General features: G+C 48.3%; 1 protein-coding gene across 1 annotated transcript; it reads right to left on the reverse strand.

Moving 5' to 3' along the window:
* Window positions 1-118: 118 nt before the first annotated feature.
* Window positions 119-25776, reverse strand: SVOPL (SVOP like). The gene is made up of 14 exons (XM_063320357.1): window positions 19782-25776; window positions 18599-18690; window positions 17555-17653; window positions 17011-17082; window positions 16786-16910; window positions 15228-15291; window positions 13630-13755; window positions 12064-12192; window positions 10326-10399; window positions 8563-8765; window positions 7294-7405; window positions 5985-6066; window positions 4356-4445; window positions 119-3959 (listed from the first exon to the last, which is right to left on the reverse strand). The coding sequence occupies exons 1-14, from the start codon at window positions 19858-19860 to the stop codon at window positions 3756-3758; spliced, it is 1551 nt and encodes a 516-aa protein (XP_063176427.1). The 5' UTR covers window positions 19861-25776; the 3' UTR covers window positions 119-3755.
* Window positions 25777-26171: the final 395 nt, after the last annotated feature.

Genomic DNA, 26171 nt, shown 5'->3' on the forward strand with positions numbered 1-26171 from the left:
GAGAGTTTTTAATGGAGGAAGGAAAGGACAGAGTACTTTGTATTGCGCTATTTTGCTCACCACTGGCAAGAAGCAATGGTGTTTCTGCACTATTTTGTTTAAAGGAGTCTCAAGTTTGATGTGCCTCTGTTTAATGGAGTCGATGTCAAAGTCTCAAAGGGAAAGATGTTTGCTTGCAACTGTCAGTCAGTCTTTGTGTATGTTTAGAGAGGGGGGAAAAAAGCATCCTTTCTGTCCACAGGCCCTTGTTATTTTTCGAAATTTCTAAATATGTTGTCAGAATGCAACCAGCATCATTATTCACTTGGAAGTACACAAGTTTGAAGAGGCAAAGAAAAAAACACTTCAAACCTTCCCTGTTAAAATCACCAGAAGGTGAGGAAGAATTACCTCTTCTTGTTCTGCTACTTTCCAGAAGCACTGACAACAATATAGATGGTTGTTTTCTGCCCTCAGAGCTTGAAGAGGTAGAGAAGTACTTGTTTATGGTTGCTCCAACGATTAGTTTATACTCTTCATTTATGACGTCTTAAATGAAAACTGAGTTTTCAGGAGAGCAGGCAGTCTTTTGGATTAATTGAGCTCCGATTGTGCCAGAATTTTGCAGGTGGAATTGTGAAGACATCTGAGCGTACGCAAGCCTGCTTTTGACTTGCTGTGTAGCACTGATGTGGTGCTGTGGAGAGATCATTGAAGAGACGAGACACAAGTGCTGCTTGTGCCTCCTTGCTGTGTACATATGCATGCAGAAAAAGGCCCTTTTTTTTGCTTCTCACCAGATGAGATACTGCCATGATCACGTGGTTAATTTTTAAGCTGCCCAGAGTAACCATTTATTTTTCCCTTTTCCCTTCCTTATTTTTTGGGAGTGTGTTTGCTTTATTTTGGGTTTGTTGTTTTTTTGTGTAAAGCTCTTACTGCCTGAAGAGAGTTGCCTGTAGCAGGAGTTTTACCATCCCAGACGCCCAGGAAAAAAAAGGAAGAGAGGTGAAGGAGCCCAACAGGATGGTGAGGGGAAATCATTCTAACAAAACAGGCGTGATCAGTGCGCACTACAGTAGCACAGGCTTAAGAAATAAGAGGCACTGCCATTGCAACATTTGAAGTCTTAAAGATCTAACAGTGCCTAGGAGTCTTAAGTACCCTGTCACCTAGAGACACTGCCACCAAATTTAACGGTGCTTCCAGAGGAAGATGCTGCGTGTTTCACTGAACCGTAAGTTGTGAGCACAGATTTATTAGGAGGCTTAGTGCATTTCAAGCTGAAGTTAAGACACCTACACAGCTTCACGCTCAAGGTGTTCTCCCAGTGGAAAATTCTGGGGAGAGGAGAGTAGATGTACTCCTGCAGTCCAGTTACTTATCTGTCTGCTGTAAACTGTTTGAAAATGTCTCTGTTTAAATAATCCACTGGAAAAATCTGACTCAGCTTTCATTTTGTGGTCTTGAATGTCTAAGAATCTTCAGAAATTGTCTTTAAAGGGAAGTACTATATTTTTTCAAGCTGCTGTGGCAAAAACTGTATCTACTTTATGTATTTTCCCCCCTTTGCATCAGTCCACTGAATGGTGGCTGTTTCCCTTTTTAGTTTTTTGGTTTAGTTTTTCTTTTTTTTTTTTTTTCTGTGTGTGTGTAATGTCACTAGTAATAGCACTAGTAGTAAAGAGCCTTCATCTCACTTCACAGGACAGGTAGAAGGCATCTATTTCTTGAATCATAAGAAAGGGAACGTCCGTGAGAAATTTGCCATTTGCCTATACAAATCATAGCTCTTATGCTCTTCAGTAACAATTTTTAATAATGGAAAAGGTATGGAGAAGCAATCAACATCAAATGCAGCTCACAGGAAATGACAGATTCCAAAGGTTTATTTTTCTTTCCTACCCAATCCAACATCAAACGCTCACTTTTCATTTTACTTGCTAAAAAGGGAAAAGAAAAAAAGACATAAAATTAATAAAATGCACATGAAAAACCAACAGAAACGGATACAGGGGAAAATAATATGCATTTGGATATGTCCAAAAGGTCTCTCCTCTGATTGGCAATCGCCATGACTGCTTTGAGAGGACTGATGCTGTCATAATAAACTGAAACAAGAGCAGATACGCTTTTTAAATGTCGTTATCTAGATTTCATAAAAATTTACTTATATACTTCTTATTTAGCTGGTTCATTTAGACCTATCTTTAAGGAACACATCTATTGCCTGGAACCACAGAACTAAATATTGCTATGTTAAAAGAGGTTTTACATTATGTGTCTAAATTTTTGCATGGCTTGGATGCCTGTACTGTGTGAGGCCTTTGGACAAGACGTTCAGCAATCCCTGAATGACGGCCTACACAAACGTAATCTCTGAAATGAGCACGAGATAAGAGTTAGCAAGTTGAATTTAAGATCTATTGGTGGCTTCTCTGAGTACACAACCAGTTCCGCAGATTTTTAATTTTCCATCCTTTTGACTTGTTTGTGTAAAGGCCAGCAGCTGGAGCTTATAACTCTTATTTGTAGCAATGAAGATAATAATGCTATTGAGTTAAGTCCCCAGGAAAAGGGGGGATACTATTAAGGAATCATTACACTCCCATTTATCTCCACCACTGCTAGCTAAAGTTAATCCAACTGTAGCAGAATCAAAGCTTTCCTTTTATGTCTAAAGCAGTTTTAATGAAGTGTTTTGCTTAGTAATTATTGTAAATCCAACCATTTGAAGGCCTAAAGGGCTCTCTGGCCTCTGTGCGTGGGGTTGAATTTCACCCACAAGGGAAGAATAAGTTGCTTTGACCGCTTCCTTACTTAAATTTTGATTATTTTTTCCCCAGTCTTTTATAGAATATCATATAGGTATTTTAAATGGCATAAAAGAAATAAAAGACAAACATTTTTTAAAGACAAGCATTTGACGAAGCAGGCAATGATTAACATGTTGCTTTTCTGAAAGCCCCAAGATTAATTGTCCCATGCACCTTGGGGAAACCTTAAAAGATGTGACCCAATGAAGTTAAGTGTGTGTATATATGTGTGTGTTTGTATGTATGTTTTTTTTAAAGTCTGGTTCTGAAGGCCACATAAAGCATTTTGGTCAAACATCGGTCTTGCTCTAGGCTGCTGAAGAATGTGGATTATTTAGCCCGTGGTCTTCTGGTTGACACAGGTAAGACTGCAAAATAACAGGCAGTGTGCCGTGGGCATGCTGCATGCGTGACGTGAGAAATTTCCGTGCTGGTATGACTGAATCGAGGAATTGCAGAATTGCTCACCACCTCCTGTAATTAAACTAACGAGACTTCTGCATGGGAGGCTGTCTGAATTTAAACTTCCCTCCCCCTCCGCCCCTTAATCTTTGTGCTTAGTGTTTTGGCTGATTGCTTTTTAGGAAGCGCTAGCCACAAGGGCTTAGGTAACAGACTGATGCAGCTGGGGCTTTCAACTTGAATTTGATGAAGAAAGGGCTTTAGTAGTTTTAAGGTATTACTTATATCCGCCGTCCTCTCTCCCTACAGCACAGGCGGAACAGAATATGTGCCTGTGAAGCAGCAACTTCGTCAGGTCTGGAGATAGAAGCAAAGAGGGGCTTGGGTTAGCTGAAGCTAACACGCTGGCATGAGGGAGCTGGGGCTAGGACAGGCCTTCTGGTTTGTGCTTTGATGAGAAATGAGCTTTAGGCAACTGGGGTGACAGTGCTTTAAGCTGCTGCAAAAGCACGCTCCTGTGCTTGCCTCTCAGGCCTTTATTTTGGATTACGAACCCTCTCAGGAGAGTTTGTTTTGGATGCTGGCTGAATGCTGGTTTCTAAATAGCAGGTAGATACACACAGGAGGTCCTGGGGTGGTCATACAAACCTGCAGTGCCCTGCCCTTGGTCTCGATGGGCAGCGTGAAGGCAGAGATTGCACACACGACACACACAGATGCGGAGACACACAGGGCCCCAAGGAAAGAAGCCTTCATAAGAACCTGCAGGCAGAAGAAGGGTTCAACCATCAGCTCAGTGGTATGGGGGGCTGGCAGTTAATTAGGAATTAAAGAGCAGACAAAGGGTCACAAACACCTGAGAGACCCAACAATAGAAAAACAACGTCTTGGGAATGTAAGACCTTTCAGAAAGTAACAAATAGCAGCAAGCTAAGCTCTGGGAAGAGATTTTTGCAGGTCTGGATCTGGCAAAGGCTGCGTTAAGTACTCTGTATAAATATCAGCTAAAGAACTAATGAACTGGGGGGGAAAGGAATTGAATACATCTCTCCAGTGGTTTTTTGTTGATGTTGTTGTGAACTTGGGGGGCGTCTCTCTGTATATTTGATAGCAATGATTGGCACAATGTTTACCAACCACTATCAAGCAGGCTCTTACTTGTGATATAAATGGGGCCACCATAGCTCCAACGCGGCACAATGACCCACTTGTTCCCATCCCCAGGGCTCGCATTGTGGTTGGATAAACCTAAAGCAGGACAGAAAGAAATCGGATTAGCGCAATGATAATCTGTGATACGTGTCATTTTTCTTAAAGTTTTTCTTCAGAGAGACCCCTTACATTATCAAGGGCAGCTAGTGGTTTAAGATGTGAAAAGAAATAAAAGCTCCTTTGGTTCCCGTTTTGTGCCATTAGAAATCTGCCATTTTTTGCCCCAACTAAAGTTTTAGGGACAATCAATCAATGCTGGATGCGATCGTCCTGCTGTTTGCTCCTTGCCCTCCTCTCCCTCCCACTGCCTTCTCCCAGCTGTTCTGGGCAGCTCACATCAAAGTCACAGAGGACAGGCTGGGTGCTAAAGGAAGAATTCAATTTATATTGCCAGGCCCTGTATCTGGAAAGCAGGAAGAAAGAATACTGTCTGCAGCCTTCATGACTGCCTATTTATTTGTATCAACAGCACTTTTGTTTAGAAGGAGGAAAAAGAAAAACAGATCCTGGTAAGAAACCTCCAGGCTTAGAAGAATGTGCTTTGTGTATTTTCTTTTTCACATCTCCCAAACACCTGCGCTAATAAAACATTAAGCATGTGTTTTGTTTAACTTTAGTTAAGTCCTGTTGATAGCAATAGACTTTAGCTTTAGCAAGGATACTTGTGTAAGCCTTTGGTTAAATGCTTTGCTGCGCCAAGCCAATGGAGGTAAGGTAAGGTAAGGTAATTAGGGAGGAGTCCAGGCACGTGGTTGGAAGGAGGATTTCCAAGTTAATTTTGATCGTTGATTAAATTGTGAGTAGTATTGGTTTACGATATGGCTGTTGCAGGAACGGTCTTTACATCAACAGCATCCAATTCAGGACTATTAAAATGCTGGTATTTATTCAAACCTGGTGCATGCTTAAATACTATAGTGTACTATTAAAAGAAGTATCAGGCCAGCACAGGGAGCTGCTTCTGTTTGCTTTTTATCACTTTACTCAATCTATGAGGCAATACATCTAACTCCACACAATTGTTTAAAAGAGAACAACAAAACCCCTCAACAATGCATACTTAACCCACAGAACTCATGGATCCAAAATTGTCTGAAGGACAAGCTCTCTGAAGGTATAAAACTATTTGTGGACAGAAGACAGCAATTTCCATTAAGTGAAAAAAATCTTATATATAACCTCAAATGCTACCTCATACTATTACATCAGTCCCTTAAGTGCCGGCACAGGTTCAATTCAGTGGTAGCCTATTTTCTAACTTTGCAGGAATTGGGGAGGGGAAAGATTGTGGCTTTTGGAAGATGGTACACAACATCCTCGAAAATAACATTTTGTAGTAGCTGACCAACAGGTGGCTCAGTAGAGCATTCCTCTTCCACCCGCTCTTGTCATCTCCAGCTAGTTTTGATTCCTTCCCTGATCTTGCATATGAAAACAGTGTGGCCAGGAAGCAAGAGATCCTTAGTTCAAGGAAGATGACTCTTAACTACTCAATAAATGTGGCAGCCTTCCTGAGTACAGGCAAATGGCCTTTCATGCCCCAGAGCAGCTTAACGTACTCTCAGGAGGACCCACCTCTGCTGTATAAATGTAGATGGTGTTGAAGTTTGCTGAAACCAAGGCCCGCAGCATGAAGAGGAACCCAATCATGCCTGTGCTGGAGAGAAAGCCGTGTGGTGCAGAGAGTTAGCGTCACTGGACAGTGATCAGCAGAGATGCAACCCACTACAGGCACTGTGCTAAGGCTTTTACCAGCTTAATATAAGGGCAAGCAGAAGGAAAAGTTGATTGCTGATAAGTATAATCTTTCTTTAGGCATGTTTGACAAAGGCCTATTGCATGTTAGGTTTCCTTTAGGCCAGTGTTGAAGGCTGGAGGGAATGATCTGAACAGGACCGTAGAAGTTTGGCTGGTGATTTCAGCATTTTATGGCCAAGTCTTCCAGCCCAGCCCTTGTTTTTGGTTCCTCTGTAAAACTGTTGCAAGCAGATATGATGGGCAGGCTCAGCTTCAGGGAAAAACTGAAAAGAACAATAATAGCAGCACAGAGGCCAATGCCTTAGTGAATGACTGTAAGCTTCCTGACAGGGGCTCATTTAGTTTAACGACTATTTGTAGCCTCCCACTCCAGCTCCCAAGTATTTCAGCCAGCCTCCAAGGCTAGTGGCCCACAGGGCTGTACACCGCTGGCGAGCAGCCATCAGGCTACCAGCCAGTTTAGAGGAAACTTCAGCTTGAAGCCATCCTGATTTTCAGTAACTGTTAAGCTCTGCAAGCTTGAGGGGGGGGTGTCTTTCTTGCACATCCTCACAAATCAAGCTGATAATTACAGCACTCATGGCAGCCCTTCCCTTGAAGCTCTACGAGTTAGAGGAGCCTGACTCTACAAATCAGAAGAGACACATGTAACATTGCCAAAAACTAAAGAAAGGGGGGGCGGAAAGAGAATGCAAGAAAAATATTACTTCTTTCTGGTGGATGTTCTTCACATCATTTTTAATTTTCCAAACTGCACTAGAAAGCAGCTTGTCGTACGCTTAGGGGAAGCCACGTGGGTGGGTGAGTGAGTTGCCCTGCGCACCCCAGCATCTGCTGCCACAGTTTTCCCGAGACGTGCAGGGAACCAGTCGGGGGGGGTTTTCAGGTATATAAGAATTACTGGCCTGACCAATTGGTGACCTTTCAAGGCCAGGCTGGATGATGCTTTGAGCAGCCTGGGCTAGTGGGAGGTGTCCCTGCCCATGGGAGGGGGGTTGGAACTAGATGATCTTTAAGGTCCCTTCAAACCCAAACCATTCTGTGATTCTGTGATACCACAGAACACCACCTCTGCCCACAGCACTGCACGCCCTCCCAACAGCCCTCCCATGCTGAGAGAGACTACCTTGAGGTGCAGATATTGAGGAGAAGAAAGAATAGCGCTGTACATCCCATGGTGATACACAGGCTCAGGCGCCTTCCGAGGAAATTGATGCCGAGAATGTTCAAAGGATTTACTGGAGACAAAAACGAAAACTGTAAAATGATAGATGACCTAACTGCAGTGATTGTCTGGCTTGATAGACCTTATGCATGTGCTTCAAAAACACCTCTCTGCATCCCCAGAGCTTAATAAATGCTCTACAAAATGCACAAACCCTATAATTCCCTTCCTGTACCCAAACCCTGTAGCTTGCCACCATGTCCCTTTTTAATTTGTCCTTCCCCACAGAGGACAGATGGAGCTTGTCCTCTGAAATTGCCCTGCTGTACTACGGCAGGACACCACTGAGCACCACAGGCCTGGGTGGTTTCGGTCCCTCTGTCCATGGCCCAGCCATACAGTGGGATCCAGAGTGTATCCGGCTTAGTCCTCTCCATGAGCTGTGAGCCAAGCTGGCACCTGGATGCATCCCTGGGCTGGTGCCAGCCCAGGACCCAACACGCGGTCGCTTTGTAGCTCAGTTGCTGAGACATGAACAAGGGAAAATATTCACCTCCCAGGAGTGTTGCAATACTAGACCCGCACACAGCACCAAGTTCTCTCAAAGGTGCCATGTGGGTGCCTTTGGGCCATCCAGCCACCCCCACAGTGCTCCCCAACAGGCTGCACCAGGGAGCATTTTGGTTTGCTGCGGGTTCCCTGAGCGCGTAGTTGTCCTTTACTGTAGTGCTCAGAACAGGACCTGCTCCTGCGGCCACCAGCTCTTGGAAAGTAGGGCGCTTGCATGGTGCTTTCGGTTACATCAATGTGACTATTTGCAATCCTTGCTTATTTATGACTTTCCAAAACTACAGGCCTGGGAATTTGGGAAGCCAGGCTTGGTTCTGGTAAAATAGGAGCAATTTTCCCCTGGAATCCAACCAAGGCTGTCAGTATGTACTAACTGCAAAGGAGGCCTTTGGCTCTGCTGTTGGAAGGACCTGTGCTGCCATCGGAAGCTGAATTATTCACCTGGGGAGCGATGCCCTCCCTTGCCCTATGCCAACAGCCCATGGCCTGCACCCCAGACCTTCCATTTGAAGAGCCTGTGCCTGGCACTTTGCCGGCAATGCTGAGGACATTTTGACCACTGGCACGTCCCCAGGTGCATGCACAGCTAAAAGCTTTGCGGGGAGTATCGTCTGGCTGTGAAAAGGGACCGGCAGGGCAAGGCGGGGGAGAAGAGGTTACGTGCGATCTCTCCGACTGTGCTGATGATCATGGTCTGGTAGGCAGCGGGTCCGAACAAGTGGCAGTGGCAGGGGCTGCGGCTCTCCTCGGAGTCATCGCCAGGGTCCTGCACCGGTGGTGCCACGGAGCCACAGACAACGTCCCGCTCCAGTAACTCGGCGCTGGCCAAGATGACGCTGTAATAAGCGAAAGCTATGCCAAACCTGGAGGGGGAAACACTGCAATGAGCAGTGAACACGACGGGGAAGGTGAGGAAACTGAAATGCAGCAGGTTTTGGGTGCCCTGGGACCCCCGCTGCACACACCAGCTCCACATGATGGACCCCCCTAGCCTGAGCCTGGCAGTGACTCAGGCACCCACCAGGTCACTGGTGACCCCATGCACGGCACACACCGCTACCACCTATACCCATGCACCTCTCTTCCTCGGAGGACCTCACTCCAGCTCATAGCTCATCTTTCTGCTTGTCCCTTAGTGCTGGTTCTTGCTCTGCAGCAGGTGACCTGCTGCCATCAGGCTGGGGAGAACATGCCCCTTTGGTCCCTTTCCTCACGCAGGGCTGTAAGCGAATTCCAAACAATTCCCTGCCTGGGGTTGGGGGGAGGCGCTCATCAGGGAGTCTCAGCATCAGCTCACATGAAGCAACTGTCCAGGTTTTTTTTTTAATCCTTATCCTTTCTACCCAGGGATTTTCGGAAGGAGTTTACATTAACTGACTGGAGAGGCTCACATTGCGCCCTGGCTGGCTGTCAGGAACACAGCGTTGGTGATGGTGTCCTGGCTGTGTCATTATCAAGTAATTCAGCATATGCCTAATCATAAGCAGGCCGAGGAGTAATTTTCACTTTTTTATCCCCCGCCCCGGGCAGTTTCAGAAACGAGCAGCAATCTGGGCTAGGAACCGAGCTGCCTGGGGAGGCGGGGGATGCTCAGGGCACGGGGGGTGTGGGAATGCAAACCCGAGAACACGCCAGCAACTCCTGGGGGGGACTAGGAGAGAAAGGAGGATTAAAAAACAAAAAGAAAGATATTTCATAACACTCATATAAGTTGAGGGGAAAAAAAACATAAAAAATTCAAGGCCTGACTTAGCAACATTGTGGGTCAATGAGTTCCCACGGACCCATTATTTATACATTTCCATTCCAGACAGCAAAGTCAATGAAACATGTATTACCCTTGCATGCAGCTACCAGGACCATGGCATATGAAACCCATCTCTCTTCAATCTTAATTTTCCCCAGCCAGCGGCACTGGTAACAGCTAATGACTTTCTGTTGGAGCCCTATTTCACTGATACACTGGCTGGCCCACAAAGGTGGTGCCTTTGTCCTCCTCTTGGGAAGAACAAGTTTACACCAAGAAGGGAAGGCACATGGTCAGGGCACGCTGCCGGCAGGCGTGGGCTCGCTCCTGCCGCTCTCGCCTGCCTCCCACCCCACCTTCCCTCAGCCTCCTTGTCCTGAGGAAGGACTCATGGTGGCCTGCCCCATCCTGGATGTCCAGCCTTTTTCTGCCTGTGTTAACAGCAACCGACACAGGGTTTGTGAGGCATGGGCTGAGATCAGGACAAGCCTATGGTGACCCACACCCACATATTCCCTCCTCCAGCTGCCAAAGGATCTGCAACCACTGCCTGAGGCAGAAGTGGTGCCTTGTAATGGCAGAGTCAATGGGAAGCTTCTGTTCCCTGCACATGTTCAAATGACAGAATGAGCTGATAAGCAAGAGAAGACAATAAATTAATTTATTTTTTTTTTACCATATGATCCATATCTGCAAAGTGGTTCTGAGGTATTTGGGGTGTATGAGGTCCTTGAATCTTCCTCTCCTTTCCTGCAAATTGTTTGAGAGAAATAGTTTTTAGAAAGGCGTCTTTTATGGAGGGGCGAGTGTTCTGCGGCAGCAGCTGGCACCCCAGGACCCCCTGCCCTCACCCCAGGCTGCCGATGGCATGGACAGACTGACAGATGGTGCAACACAGCACCCCATCAGCCCTCCACAGAAGAAAGCCCCTCTTCCCAAAGGATGCCCACAGGAATACAAGCTGCAAAGGATGGAGGGGAGGAGAAGAGAACACCCTGAGCGCTCCTGGCCCCCACAGGATCCCCCAGCCCCCAGCAGTCCGGCCCCAGCATGAGCATCACGTTGCCGGAGGGGGACCTGGTTGCTGCTGGGGGCCAGCACTGCCAGGTCTGCTGGCAGATCCCATTGCCCCACGTGCTGGGGACAAGGGACCCAGTGTCCGCATGTCTGCCTGTGGAGCAAGTTTGTGGACACATACATCTCGCTGGGAGGCCTGAAATGCCAGTGAGCAGAGAGACAAGCAAGCACTGGGGGGCTCTGCCAGCCCCACTGCTCCCCATGAGCCGGCAGCTGCCCCAGCATCCCACCACCGAGGGGAGACCAGTTCACAGGGATGGTTTGGGTTGGATTTATTGTCGTTTTCCTCATCATTGGTTAAGCCTGAGAGGGTGCACAACTAACAAAAAAATCCTTCCCACAGCCAATGTGGGTCCATTACATAAATTCAATTAAACTACAGGGAAGCTTTAATCCTAATTAATTCCAATACAATAGCACCATCTTGCATGAATTGCTAAGGACAATGCTTGGTGCCTGTGGGATTGAATAAGCAGCAAAGAGGTCCAGGAAAGGGACTTAAAAGAGCTGGAAAATAATTTTGAGGCCCTAGACAATAATTTGTCCAATCTTTATATCTTGGGGATCAAAGGAGACACCTGAGTAAGTCCTCCCACCCTGCAGTTGGCAGGGCCCAAACTGGGGATAAAGGGAAGCAGCCTGGGGGGGGGGGACCTGGCCCCCAGCTCCTCTCCTGCCCTGCCTGCAACACCCACACGTGCTTTTTGGCCCAGTAGTGTTCAACTCCTCAGCTGCTCACAGGTGCAAACGGTGGTAGCTCTGAAACGGCCTCTTCTTCTTTGACACTCTTCTGCCGGTCCCTGGCTCCACACTCAGGGACCTGGTGTGCTGAGACCCAGTGGACGAGCCCAGCCAAGGGCTGGGAGAAGCCTCTGGGAGCGGTGGGTGACCTCATGGCAGGGACCCTTGCAGCCTGACCAGCCAAGACCCTGAGAGGGACCCTGAGGGGCAGTTCCTGAGTCTCACGGAACAGGGGACACCCCAGGGGCATGGATGGGCAATAAGGAAGAACGCACTTTTCCAGGAACTGTTTTTGTGGTAAAGGAAGCAAATCTTTTCTCAGCATGATATTTTTTTCTCAGCGAACACAAAGAAAGCCAAAAAAAGAAAAAGGCAGAAAACTCAATTCCTCTTTGACGTCCAAGATTACTGTGTCGCCAAAAGAAAAATGACATCTTCATCATCACATTCAATAGTTGTTTGGAAAGAAACCAGGGGAGGAGGGGGAGAGAGGCAGAGCGAGACGTGCTTGGCAGTCCCGCTCCCTTCCCGAAGCCCAGAGGCCGGCAGCCCTGTCCGGGACGGAGGGGCTGGGCAATGCCGCGGGCTTGGCTTACCTTGGTGGGCTCCCTCAGCACCCCCTCAGGCATCACTGCCCCGTTCATCTTGGCTATCCTCCGCAGCGTGGCCATGGCAGCCGCCACATTTCCCGTGGAGATGTTGTACCGCGCCGACTCCGGGATAAACTGAAAGCAGAGCGGTGTCATAAAGCCTTTCTGTACCCCTCTGTCTAACGCAACCCTACTCACAGCTTCCCATCGTGTCCAGGAGCCTGGCCAGGTTAGCACAGGACACTGCCTGAGCTGGAGCAGCCTTTTGTCTCTCCTCCTCCCCAGCCATGCCCTGGGCCACCCCTGCATGTCACAGCTCTCCATGCCCCGTGTTAGTGGGCTCACTCTGCCCAACAAACCCGTTTCTTGGTCCAGCTGCCAGGGGCCTGCTACCGAGCTGTCTGTGGCAAGCACTCATGAGAGGTGGCAGGCAAAGACACAGGTTTAACAAAAACCAACCCTTAATTAATTGAAATTCTAAAACGGGATGAGGCATGTGTCACTTAAGCAAAAGTCTTGGAAGACTCAACAAGACCATTAAAAAAAAAAGATGACGTGGATGAAATTTAGGGACAAACTCACTCATCGCTAGCATTTGCAATGTTCACCCGCCCCTGGTCCTCTTTCCAAAATAAAATACCTTTTCATTAAATGATGGCTCTATTAAATTATAAACGACTGCATGTGTATCACTGACATATGAATTAAAAACTCCTTTTTTAAAGGTACATATGCTGACTGTGTCTTTTTTTCCTTCTGGACTAAAAACTTGTGCTACCATTTTTTTCCTGCAAAATAATCAGGGATTCCAAACATCAAAGTTATACGAGTGGACATTCACAGCGACCTTGCATTTAACTGCCCAGTAGCACCCCAGGTGGACTTGTGCATTCGTTCAGCTGCAGGACGGGATTTCACATCCCCACAACTTGCACCATCCACAGCTTAGCGCTGCAGTGCCCACGAGCACCATAAATAGGGATTTTCCACATCACTCCTCAGAAATAAGACGGTCCTCATGTCCAAGGCTGATATTTCTGAAGCGTGACTAAACCTGGGGAAGCTGCGGTTGACCCTGACACCCATTTGCTCTGTGAACCATTTACTGAGGCTTCTTTCCTCAGCCCTAGCCAATGTAAAGACTTAAGAAAGTGTGCTGTGGCCAGCACTAGACTGAAGATATTACTTGTGATTTTTTGCACATCCTGGCTAGCCTGTTTTCCTCTAGATGCCTGACCCATCACCGTGGTCTCTGGGTACCACTGGCAGCCTGGACAGTGGAGCCCGGGATGCTGGAGGGCCGCAGCAGGGCAGCAAAGCCAGAGACTTCGCAAAGCAAGGCAAAGGCAAGCCATCTCCCACAGGGTGACACCTCCCCAGCAGCTGGTCTGCAGTTTCCGCCCCCGCAGGCCATAAGGACCTTCCCAAGCTGCTCAGGTGAGAGGGCTGCAGCGGCAAAAGGAGGCCACGAGGACAACCCCAGGCTTGTGAGGGGTCAGAGGGTGATGCCTGTTGGTGCCTGGGGACAGGGCAGGTTGGTGGCGGTGCGGCAGGGAGTGGAGCTCTTCCTACCTTGAACACCAGGATGAGAAGGATGCCAGGGATGGAGGCAATTCTGATCAGCCACCGCCAGCCAATGGTTGGGTTCACCACCGATGCCAGCCCAATGATTAACAAGGATCCTGCCAACCAAAACACCTTTCCAAGGGAAAGGAAGGGGTTAAAATATGAACACATGGCAACGATTTGTCTGTTTTCTTCCCTTCTGGTCTGATTCCACAGATAGGTGGGGATCTGTTATGGGGAGCACTGCGGTTCACCCTTAGCCATCCTGCGTCTGTCTGAGAAGCGGAGCTTGGATTGAAGGAAAGAGGGAAAGAAAGACAAGAATCTGGGGAGGGACAGCTGAAGATAGTCTTCATTAGCTCCAGATGAAAACATATAACTAGCTGTGGCTACCATTGTGCTTAAAGCCCCTTTTTTTGTCCTTCCAGTCACTTCTCCGCTAATACTCATCCCCCTGAATTTTCCTCTTGTCTAAATATCTGCTGGGAAGCAGCAGATTTACAAGCATCGACAGCAAAAGCAAGCCAGATTTCCACTGCTGGGAGTTGGTGGGTCTCCAGAGGACTCAATGCCAAGTTATACCAATGGAGAATCTGGCCCCTGATCTGCAAGTACATTCCTCCCCAAAGTTCACTTGTTGCCATGAGAAGATGCGTCCCTTTCCAGGGGTCCACCCAAGGGAGCTCAGCCAACACAAAGCACAAACAAATACATAAAAGCCACAGCAAGTTCATGAGTAATCTGCGGGCAGAAATAACAAATTTCTGGGGAGAAATACAAGAGTGTTCTTTTTTATAAACCTTTGTGTTTCTGATGACACTTTGGTAATGAAGGCCTGGGATCAAACTGGCAGTAATGAAAAGCAAATTATCCCTGCCACCAAGGCCGTATACAAACACTCTTGGTTCAACAATCAGATGAATTTGTGCGCTCAATGAGGCTTCCACAGATCATTTGCACATGCAGCAAGTGCCCACCATAGAAATCTGAAGTAAGCAACAACCCCAGTCACGCTTGCTCTGGTCTTTGCCCAGCAAGCGGTCACAACCCTCCCAGCACATCTCAGGACAAATTTGGGACTATCTCTGCTAGCCCTATCCCACGCAAAGCCCTGAGCAGGGACAGTGAAAGGCACAGATTAGGACCTCATCTGGGAATCGCCCTATTAATAAATTGTTATTAAACAAGTCCAAAGAGAGGAGGGATGAGTGCAGTCCTGGAGGGGGCTGGTGGTGCCACTAGCCTCAGGGCTTGCCAGAAAGCCCATTGGCACTGGCCCCATTAGAGCAGGCAGCACGGTTATTGATAGGGCAACCGAGAGGCTGGGTGTCAGCCATCACTCAAAGTCCCCACGCAACGTATGGAGCATACAATTCTTTGAGAAGAAATTGCCTCTCTTCTGCAGGCAGCTGCCTGTGTACGCGTTTACTAATGCAGTCGCCACACTCCAGGGCACAGGAGGCAGCAGGCATTCGCTCGGGCTAAGACAAATGTGAATGCTCTGGGAAAAAGGCTGATGTGCTGGAGGCCTGGCTTCCAAATGGCAGTGGGACAAATCTCCCGGGACTTGGGGCTAGGAAAAACGGTAACGTGCTCAGTCTTACCTGAGATAAGGGCAACATGTATCCTCGGTATTTGGTAGGCAAAAATTCCGTTTTTATGATAAGCCTGCAGAATAAGGGGAAAAAATGCAGAAATACAGCAACCAAGAGAATTTCTATACTAATCAATAGCAGTTCAGCTCAGCTCACTCGGTGCTGGACGTTGCTGCCTGTAGACAGAGTACCATCCCTCTTCCACCACTGAGCTCCCAGACACTGAGGGATCCCTGCTCAATATACCTTTCACTTGGGCACGCACCAAATTACATGTAAGGGAGATGGACAGCGTGAAACCCTTCCAGGCCATGGCTGTAGGATACAGGCAGGTAAACACTGCAGTCTGTGCATCAGGAAACCTACGGGAAGGTCCTGTGGGGTGACTGAGGTGTCAGCACAGGCCACAGAAGTGGACATTTTTAGTGAATCTTTTTTCACTAAATAAAGAAAATGGCCCATTCCACTTTTTATCCGATGGTTGGATAGCCCCTGGGGGAGGGCCTGGCACTGGCGTCTCTCAGGCTCACAGGTGTGAATTGTGCTTCCTTGGCTGGAAAGAGAGGGGGGTGAGGAGAAACCCACATTGGCTCCTTCTGTCTCAGCTATTGAAGTGTTTTATAAAATACTCAATTTCCCTCCATCCTCATTACGGTGATTTGTAGCTTCCATGGCCAGGGAACAGGGGCCTTCCTGCGAGGGAGGCATCCCCTGGAGCTTGGTGTCTGTGTGACCCAGGCACATGGTGCCTTCTCCTCCCAACAGCACCACTCTCCCTCCTGTCCTTTGCTTCAGCAAAGGGCTCTTGGGTCAACGCATCCAGTTTGGTGCTTTCCTGTGTGGGCAGGAGGAAACCAGGCTCCGAGGAACCATGGAAGATGCTGAAATGTTGCATTTGACTCCCCGAGAGAGTCGAAAGAAATAATTTATTTTGTCGGACTCCTAGTGAAGTGGTTGTTAATATTGTAAATTTCTCCTCTCTGGCTCCACGTCCCCCTTTCCTCCCCAACAGGGCAAAAAGTTTCATTTAAGTGGGAACGTTTTACATCAGTTCAAGAAGAATTTGCTACCTAAGCAGAATTGTTGTGACTTTTTTATGAGGAAGCAGCCTTTGCTCATCTGTTACCTGTCTAATTGTTTTTATAATATACGTGCTTAATAATCCCTCTGTCACTGGCTTAATGTAAACCAGCTGCCCCCTCTATTCCTGGGCTTGGGGAGTCCTTGGGAACTGCAATTTAGGTCAATCAACCAGGATTCTGTGAAATTGCAGAACGGTGTGTTGTTTTAAGGCGGTGTGGGAATTCGCTCCCCTTTCTACTTCCAGCCCCCGTGGAGGCCCCTTCCCTGCTGTCTTCTCCCGGTCACAGCCCAGCCATGGCTTATCAGGCTCAACACGAGGGAAACCAGGTGCTCTGCCACGGTAAAGCCAAGATGAGCTGAATGGCCTTTCTTGCTGCAAACCCCAGGAACTCAGCCCCCTTGGGTCCGTGGGTGCCTCTGCTAACCCCACCGTGAAGGTTGGCTTGTGGCTGCCTGTGCCACGAGGAGCGAAGCACAGCCTTACCCTTGTGCGTGGCCCGACACGCCACCTCCTACCATGGCCCGCAGGAACACAAACCAGATGTAGGATGGGGCAAACGAGGTCAGCAGGGAGAAATAGGCTGCCCAGAGAAACGAGAGCAGCAGAATCTGCAAAAGGGTCAAAATTAGCGTCATCAAACTGCAGGCCCAGATGGGTGCATGGCTTCCGTGGGGCTTGGGAAAAGGACATGTTCACTCATTCACTCACCTTCCAGCGGCCATACCTGTCGGCTAGGAGCCCAAGAACTATGCTGAAGACCATGTAGCCAAAAAACACCATCTACGGGGAATTGAAACACAGCTGTGGAGGGCCCACTTTGGACAGCACCGGGCAGCTCTGCTCTTTGAACCGTGGGTGAGTTGAATGGTTTCCAAGCAGCAGGATGAACTGCAGTGCCCAGAACCATGAGCGAGATGGCTTTCAGGGGTTGACTTCCTCCATGTAGGCACTCACTGGGGGCTGGAGGCTGGATGGCAAGGACTGGGCTGGATGGCAAGGACTGGATGGCAAGGACTTCAAAATAAGAATATGGAAGTGGGGGCTTGTTTGGGCATTATAGCTCTGGACACAGACGTTTGCTCTCGTCAATTTGCTTTCTAGTTTTCTACAGTTGTACTGTTCTTGTCCCTGAGAGGAGGCCCTAGGAATTTATTTGATCCACTGGGAAATGTACTTTACAAAACCTGTGGTGGTTCCCTGCACAATGCTCATGTAGTGGATGACCCATATGCAGGGAATGCAAGTCACTCACCGTTGTCACTAAAGCCACCTGCCAGTCTTGAAGCTGCCACTCGCATCGGATGAGAGGGGACACAACAGCTATTAGCATGATCTCCATGGCTTCAGCCACCTTCAGGAATGAGTGTACACATTAGCAAGATGGGAAGCCACAAGCAACCCACAGGGGAAAGTCCCTCAGTCCTACCAAGCCTGGAGCCATGGCAGTTCCACTGTGTCAAAACAGCCCTATGAAGCCATGGTGGTCTGAGACCTTGTGCCTGATCTGGAAGGCGTGAGCACTTGGAAACAAGAAGAGAAGGGGAGAAAGGTGCAGCTAGAAAGTGGGCATCTGGGTACACTGTGTATCTAGGAAGGCTGGAAATACTCATCCTTTGCAGAGGAGACTCTTAACCAGCTTGCCAGTGGAAGGTCTTCCACTGCCTCTGGAAACCAAGCTGCTTGGTTAGGTACCCAGCTGTGAATTTGAATCTAACACAAAGATGACCTCTTAAAACTGTTTTTGATTAAAAACTTCATTGCTCCTTTGGCTGTTTGCCCCAGCAGCTGGCTTCAGTTAAGAAATAAGCCTATCATTTACACATAGCTCCAGGCTCTTACACCTCAGCTGCAATGATCCTCGTGGATAAGTTGCCATCGCATCTTTACTGCAGCCTGGCCCCAGGCTTTTGCCTCAGTTCCCACACAAGGTAGGCCAAGACCCTGGCAGTTAGGAAATTTTTCAGATAGCCAAGGGTGAGAGGAGGACAGGCCTCCCATGCTAGATTGCACAGGGTTTGGGTGTCCTGTGGATGGTGTGAAAAATGCAGTTGGGAGGCTGAACTTAAATCTCAGGCACTATTGAAGACACGTCCCATCAGTGCACCAAGGCAGGGGCCAGGCCAGGATGCTCTGGGCCAACCTGCTCAGCTTTGCCGTGAAATAGGTCTGATATCAATTTTAGCCAATATTGATTTTGGACAAAGATGTCAACAGCAGAAATCCTGCTTGAGAAGGTACGTGTGAAAAATGAGAAGAGTGTTTTTCCAGGACAGTGCAGATGGCTGCAGACACCTACCCCAGTGCTGCCCATGATCAGGAAAAGCATGATGTGGAACCTCCCAAACCCAATGGTTTCCACAGCCTCTTCCACTGTAAACGTCTTCTGCCCTGAACACCAAAGGGAAGGAAAGACAGAGACAAAAACCACACCAGCAGTCAAATTGTACCTCCTCTCTATGAAATGTGAACATTTTTCATGCTATTGTGGGACCTCACCAGGAAAAAAGCTGGACATCTCTACCAGTTGTGTGTCCACTGACCAACCCCTGGGCATGCTGGTGGCCGGGCATGTCGGGGTTGCTGAAAGAGTAGCCAGGTGAGGAGAGGACAAGCTGGGCATGGAGGAAGGACAGCCTTGTACTGAGTTGCCCCACGTGGTTCAGAAACCCATGGCTGGTGCTGCATCTGGGCAATGGTATACTTCCTTCCCCTGCCCAAACTCCTGTGAGCGTCAGCCCCTCTGCGCCCCTGGGGTACAGGCCCACTCCCAGCACGGGCGGTATGAGCTGAGGGCTGCCCCAGGTCCAAGCCCTGCAAGACGAGCGCAACCAGGGACTCTGGGCTGAGTTTTATCTCCTAAACCTTTATTCCTGACTTTTCTGCCCCATTTGAGGAGGAAATGAAGCATCTCCAGACCAGGGCTGGGATGACTTTATAAACAGACCTGCAGAAAGCTTTCAGTATATGTGCACTTTTAAGCTCTTATTTAGGTAAAGTCATAGCTACATAAATTTTTCTGTCAGGCCATTTATCTCCCAACTAAGACATTACCTCTGAAATGGAACAGAACTTACTGCAGAATTTCAGGATAAAATTTTATTATTTTGTTTTTTCAGATGCAGAACTTTTCTTTTTATGCTTTTCTACATTTTCTTTCACTTTACAATGCTTTTGAAATAAAATACATTTTTCTTTTTAAAAATAAACTATCCCAAATGAAAGAATCCTTGAATTACAGGTATAATAAAACGTTTACACAAAGCGGAGGCCTGAGAAAAACCAAGACAGCCAGCTCTTCCCACCGCTGTAGGTAGCAGCCACCAGTCTGGTAGCTGTGATGGGAAAGGAGCAGTGTGAAGCTGATGCTTCTGGCTCCATGTACAGAGGTTTTATGTAGCTGGAGTGCCAGGACTGGGGAGCCTCCCTCTACCTTGACTAAATGAGGACCCAAATTTCTAGTCCTGCCAATACAAACTCACCTTTTGGGGGTTCTTGTTTCTCCATGTGGATTTCCTCCAAGCTGATAGCATTTTCTGCCTCTTTTGGTGCAGTGGCCATCTCAGCTCCTACTGGGGTCCGCCGTCACTGCTGGGCAAGGCTGGGATTTAGCTGTGAAACCTCTGGACAGCCACAAAGCCATCTGAGCAATAAGCCAGCAAAGCATCCTCCCGCGCTGGAGTGGAAACATTCAGATGTGCTCACACGTGTGTTAGTTTCAGGCAGCTATTAGGACACGTCCCTTCCCATAGTGTTTTTTGGTGAAAAATACATAGAAACATCAGAAGGCAAGTTAGTTGAACTGACAGATATCAAACATTGCATTGCACTGGCTGTTTTCATGGAAAGTCCAGGGACTGCCTTAGGGAAGACTGGAGACCCCTAACACAAGAATATGTGTGACCATTTCCCCACCCCGGAGATGAGTGAAATGCAGAGGCATCTCCAAGAGCCAAGACATGACATGACCGGCAGCGTGTTGCCCCTGTTGGAGGCAGAAATTGCTACCCCGTGGAAGCTGGGGCTGAGTGGGTGGTAGAGATGTCTCACCCTGTAATTGCTCAGCCTTATGGGAGCGCCCACTGAGGCAGAGCCAGTGGGTAGCAAGAGCCGTGCCGAGGAGCAGGGTGGCCCAGCCTGCTCCCCTAGCCCCGGCTGCCCTGGGAAGGCATGGCTAGTGAGAGGCAAGCACCAACCTCCTCCTCACCCAGCCTGCACCTTGACAGCGTAGTGCTTCCCACTGCAAACCTGATCCTCTGCCTCACACCCCGCCGCGCTAATCCCCATCCTCTCAGGTCAGCAGGAAACACAGCCGTGAGTTCTGGATTGCAACAGGGGAGGGCTGGCTTCCCCCACCGGTGTTTCTGGTTTCTGGTGCCAGATCCCTTGACCTGATAGCAGCCACTTTTCCTGGTCAGAAAAACTCATCTTAATCCCAGGGCAGGGATTAAGCGTGCTGCTTGCTTTAACCCACAAGATTTCCTGCTGAGTGCAAGCTCAGGCACTGGGGTGGGGGCCTCTCCTCTGAGGGACATCCTCTCCTCTGATTATCTCCCTTCGGGAGTGCTGAACTTGGCCCAGGCAGCATTCACGGCCACCCAGCAGTGATGGGGGAGGCTGCAGTACGGTGAAAGCTTGAGGGAATTAATGACCGAGAGCACCTAACGAAAGATACAAAACCCCAGCTGAGATAGAGGGCAGCATGAACACGGAAAGTGCAGAGTTACAATACTCCCAGGCTGGATACCTTAAAAGCATTATACCGAGGTACAGCTATAAGGATGTCATTAATGGCTAATGGCAGATTAGTCGGTCAGGTCACGAGCACTGACCTTGTTGTTACAGATCATTACAGTCCAGCATCCAAGAGGATGTGTAGGGTCTTGCTTACAACCCTCTCTCAGCAGTGTCCTCGGAGGCAGCAAGAGCTGCCAGCAGCACACGGTGCCACCAGCTGACCATGCTGGCCTCCAGCTAGGGACCATTTCCAAGTGGAACTGCCTCAAGAGCAACCAAACAAGGTGCCTGGAAGAGCCCACGAGAAGAGGTAAAGCTTTACTGTGTGGCTGAATCACGAAGGGCTTTGCAATAACAAAATCTGGGGATCTGTGTTTCTCCTTTTCTGTTCCTTTACGATTAGGGACCTGCAAACACATTCTGCCCTAAGCTACCACATCACACCTGTGTCTGGTTAAACAGCCACTGTCCTCCGAAGCCTGTGATGGGCACAGTCCAAGGGGCTGGCAGGCCAGGCTGGGGCATGCCTGGGACAAGGGTCAAGCCCTGGGCTCTTGCCCCCCACATCCTGATGCTGGGATACTCTGCTAAGTTTTGCTGAGAGGTGCTGGAGCATTTCACTGGCTTTCAGCTGCTCTGGGCCACGTGCCACCATTCTGGGAAGCGCTGCATCTTTTCCAGAAAAGGGGAGGAAACCCCAATTTCTGGCATTGCTGTGCAGGACCGCTGGTGAGGCTCAGGTGCTCAAGCAGAAGGGTGAAATGCGATCTCTGACACCCCACAGTAGCCAAGACACCCCCAGAAGCCTCAGGATAGAGGAAAACACCTATACGGCGTCCACACTGCTCTCAAATAGCAGCGGGTGAGCAGGTGGGATACCTGCTATAGCATCTCAAATAACACCAGAAATCTGTGCCGGCATCTGCGTCTCCCTATCTCCAGAGTATGGGGGCAGCAGGAGCAAAATTCATTCATCCATAAGCAGACAAGAAGTCACTGTTCAGGTAACTCTCTGGCACTGAATGCTCTGGTCTAGCATTTATGTCCAAAAGACAGAGATTTAGATGCAACGCTTCAGTAAATCTCCTAACGGTTCCTATTGAACCCATGGTTTGCTCATCCCAAATATTTGCAGCCCCGTTTGCCCTGATGGAGCAGCTAGTGTCTATCACGTCTCTTCTGGGAGTTACGGGTTTCTCGCCACTTGTAAATCCCACTGAAAATACTAAATACCAATTACATGAGACAAAAGAACCTCAGTGACAAAGCTGCTGCTGGTGGGGAAAATAGCGAGAGAGCTGGAAGCTACCGAGAGCGCAGTGAAACTGCTGCTGGGACCCGGCAGAAGGATGCTGTGACCCCACACTGGAGGGCTGCGAGGCAGTGATGGGCACACAGTATGAAATGATGCCCAAGAGATCAGCTGGGAATTTTGTCAGTAAAGTCAGAGAGCTTACGCACATGACATAGGAATGAGCAGATACTCCCCCACTTCTAAGCCAAGGCTCGATTAGACTTTGTTTTTTGAGTGAAGCTTTCTTACCTCTGCAGTGTCTCAGGCACGGAGGAGCAGACTTTTCCTCTCTTCTGACTGTGTCATTCCCTTCTGTTATGTTGTGCTGTGGGTTTGGGATCCACCTCCCAGGAGCCAGGTTTCCTCCTCTCCAGGCACAGGCAGATCCCTCTCCACCTGCCTCCACCCCCAGAAGGAAGTGCTGCAGGTGGGGTGCCGCAGCGCTGACCTGTGCTGGTCCTGTGGCACCTACAGGGCCTCCACAGGGGCTGCCCACCACGAGTGATGCTGCTTGCCCGTCCCTTCTTGTGGGGACGACCCCAGGGAGATGGAGGGAGGGCACTAGGGAGGCATTCCCATTGCAACGCCAGCAAGATTTTAGCAGACAGGTTTGGGGGGCAGGTCCTGCAGCACCAGCGCCCATGGAAGGCTTTTTGCCATCCCCTGGAAAGTCATGAGCCGGGCTTGGGCACTACAGCCACCAGGCCCCTCATAGGCCAGGTGAAGCCAACTCAGGTGCCAGCACCATGAAAAAAATGCGGCCTGTTCATTCGCTTCATCCTTCTAAATTTCCTGACCAAGTACCAAACTGCAGGGAGCATTCGTGGCTTCAACCACTGCAGTGATCCTGACCTTACTGTGCAGCAAATCTCTGGCCAGTAAATCTGAGCTACGATAGGTATGTGCTCTTGACTAGAAGTATATATGTCAACCTTTACTACTCAAGTGTGTTGGTGGTGGTGGTGAAAGCCAGCAAAGATGCTGGGATGTTTTTTGTCTCTCTCATGAAGGTTCCCAAAATCCTTCTGTTCTGAAATGCGTACACTGAGCTGGCAGCAATGCTGCAATAGCGTGTAACTCCCATGACGAATCTCGTGCTTCCAAGCATCAGGAAGACATTTGCTACCAGCCAACATATGCTATTTCACAGTCTTATTTTACATCTTCTTCTTAATAATATCTAATATTCAGCTACAGCCGTTATTGGCATCTGCTGAACAAGATGCATGATCCAGGCTGCCAGATCCATACCATTATGTTTCCACTTTAAAAATTCAGACAGCGTGTGTGCAATCTCAGGAGGGTGCAGATGTTCCAGCATTCCATCTTCCCAGCACAGGAGGGAAAAAATAACCAAAATACCAGTGAAATTCTCAGCCACGGAGACGTACGTTCAGGCCCAGGTGTTTGGGATTGAACAAAGGGATACTATGTCTGTTACATTTTTTTAACCACCTTGTGATGTTTTAGTTATTTGACACATAAATGCAAAGACTGATCAGAATGAAGCATGAATGGAAATGTCTACATGTGTGAAAGCTCCAGGAGAAACAAAAGAATGAGGGTGAGAAGAAAGGTCTCCATGCTGGCCAAAGACATGATGGAGAGCCATCATATGGGTAAACACTGAGGACAGTGCTGTTTGCTGCAGGAGCCAGAGGCTGGGCTCCAAGAAACTGTTGGCTCCTGAAGTTTATGAAAGCTCAATCCAGAAACCAGTTCATCATCACCAGTCTGGAGGACCTAAGAAACTGGAGAAGAACTCAATACCTGGCTTTCCTCATCCTCCACAGCACCAAAGTCATCCTGGCGGAAAGGCCTAGCAACACACAGCAATGGCTATCATGGGAAAGAATAAAAAATCCAGGAGAGAATGAGTGTGAGTGACTGAAACCAGTTTGATTGACTTTGTTATCCCTTTCCCTCCCTACATGCTCATTCACTGAGGCCTTTTTATAATAATTTCCCACAAAATTATATACCTCATGTCACCAGCTCTCAGAAACAAACACCTTCCTAGCAATGGGATGAGCTTTAGATCCAGAAGCAGCCACTTCTCCCTAGGCATCAATCCTGAGTCTGCCCTGGAGGTACACGCTGAGGCTCTGACTTGGGAAGAGTTCCCAGTCAGGTCACACCTCTTCCAGCAATGGTTAAAGTCTAGATAAAGACACCAGGGTGTTGTACCAAGGTCTACTAGTCTGTAACAGTGGTCTCTGCTGGATCTGACCACATCTGGTGACCACATTCACAGCACCAGCTAGAAAACATGGTCCCATTCAGCTCAGCAGCTGTGCTGGGGAACGGGCAGTCACTGCTCTGCTCCAAAATCCCTCTCATCTTCTGCAGGAAAACCTTTTAAAAAACAACAATGCACTCCGGAACATTTCTGGGCTTTTAAATAAGTCTTAAAAATAACCTAGACGAAAGCCAGGGCTCTTCTCAAAGTATATAAGAACAACCCTGCCTCTCAGCAGTATTTTATCTGAATGCTCCTTGATTGTAAGTGGGCCTGGTCCTCGTGTGGAGTGGGGAAGTGCCATCCCCGTACCACAGATGCACAAGTGAGCCACAGGCCCTGCTGCGTTATTCAGTTGCGCACAGCAAGGCAGAGCTGAATACAGAATTAAGCCGAATGTTTGAACCGCTCTTTGGTACAGTAAACAACAGACCACCTTGTCACCTGCAGTAGTCACAGGATAACTTGTTTTTCTCGCTTAAAATGTAAACCTCACACATAAAAGCAAAACCCCAAGAAGCTCTAAAAAGAACAGATATTCCGTTTCAGGTAATCCCCTTCTCAGTTACATTGCAATCACGTCGAAAGGCACGATAAAGATAAAATATGTGTTTGTGCAGAAAATCAGCCCGCTGTTTCATAAAGCAAATTGTTTTCTCTGCATTTGGTAATGCATCAAACTAGTTTGGGCTTTCTTGCTTCAAGACAGCTTTTCTCCTGAGTGGGAATAAATGAAATAGAAGAAACAAAAGTGATGTGCGTATGCTGAGCATTCATGTCCACGTGTTTTTTGTCTGTACTGTAGGTTACCCATGCCCGAAGGACTGGTGGCATGAAGCTACTCCTGGGTCATGGACACACTCCTGTGCCAACGTCTTCTCAGCTCCAGCTGCTGCTTCAAACTCAAGCTGTTGTTAAAAGGGAAAAAGTCTCCGAACTGTGTTGGTAACTGGTGTCCAGCACCAGTATGGCTTCTTGGCACCACAAGGGAAAAAGCAGAACAACTGCTTTGCCTGGGGCTGTATTTTCTTCCTGCTCACTGCAGGAGGAAGATGGCTCTCAAGCCTGACTACTGCAGGCTCATGGCTCATGATGACTGTTCCACCGTGTGTCCTGCTGGGAACACCCCCAGGTGGGTTTCTTTGAGCTGGATAGCAAGGGTGCAAGGTTTGGAACTGGGGCTTGTTTGGTCACACCCCATGGAAGGGAGCATTGTTGCCTCCAAATCCATTGGTGTGCTGTGTTGTCATTTTACGTCCTCCGTGGTTAAAAAAAACCAACAGTCTGTTATGATTAACACTATTCAATTTGAAAGATTTGTAATTCATGAATATTTAGAAAAGATCACAGTACATCGATACTTCAAATTCATCTCGACGGTTTTGATTCCTCTCTTCTTTCAGTTCATTAGGTATTAGCATTTCTACACAGTCTGCTTTAACAACCCATCTTGAAAAATACAGCACAGGGGGAGTCATCTTAAGTCCCCTGTAAGAAACAAGTCAATAGAGAGAAATAAATTGGCTGCCAATGTGGAAACTGGCGCACTCCTTTGTTTACACAGCTCAAAACTAACACTTTTGTTAAGTGATGACGTGTGCA

This window comes from Chroicocephalus ridibundus, chromosome 1, assembly GCF_963924245.1.
Source record: "Chroicocephalus ridibundus chromosome 1, bChrRid1.1, whole genome shotgun sequence".
In the NCBI taxonomy this organism is placed as follows: domain Eukaryota; kingdom Metazoa; phylum Chordata; class Aves; order Charadriiformes; family Laridae; genus Chroicocephalus; species Chroicocephalus ridibundus.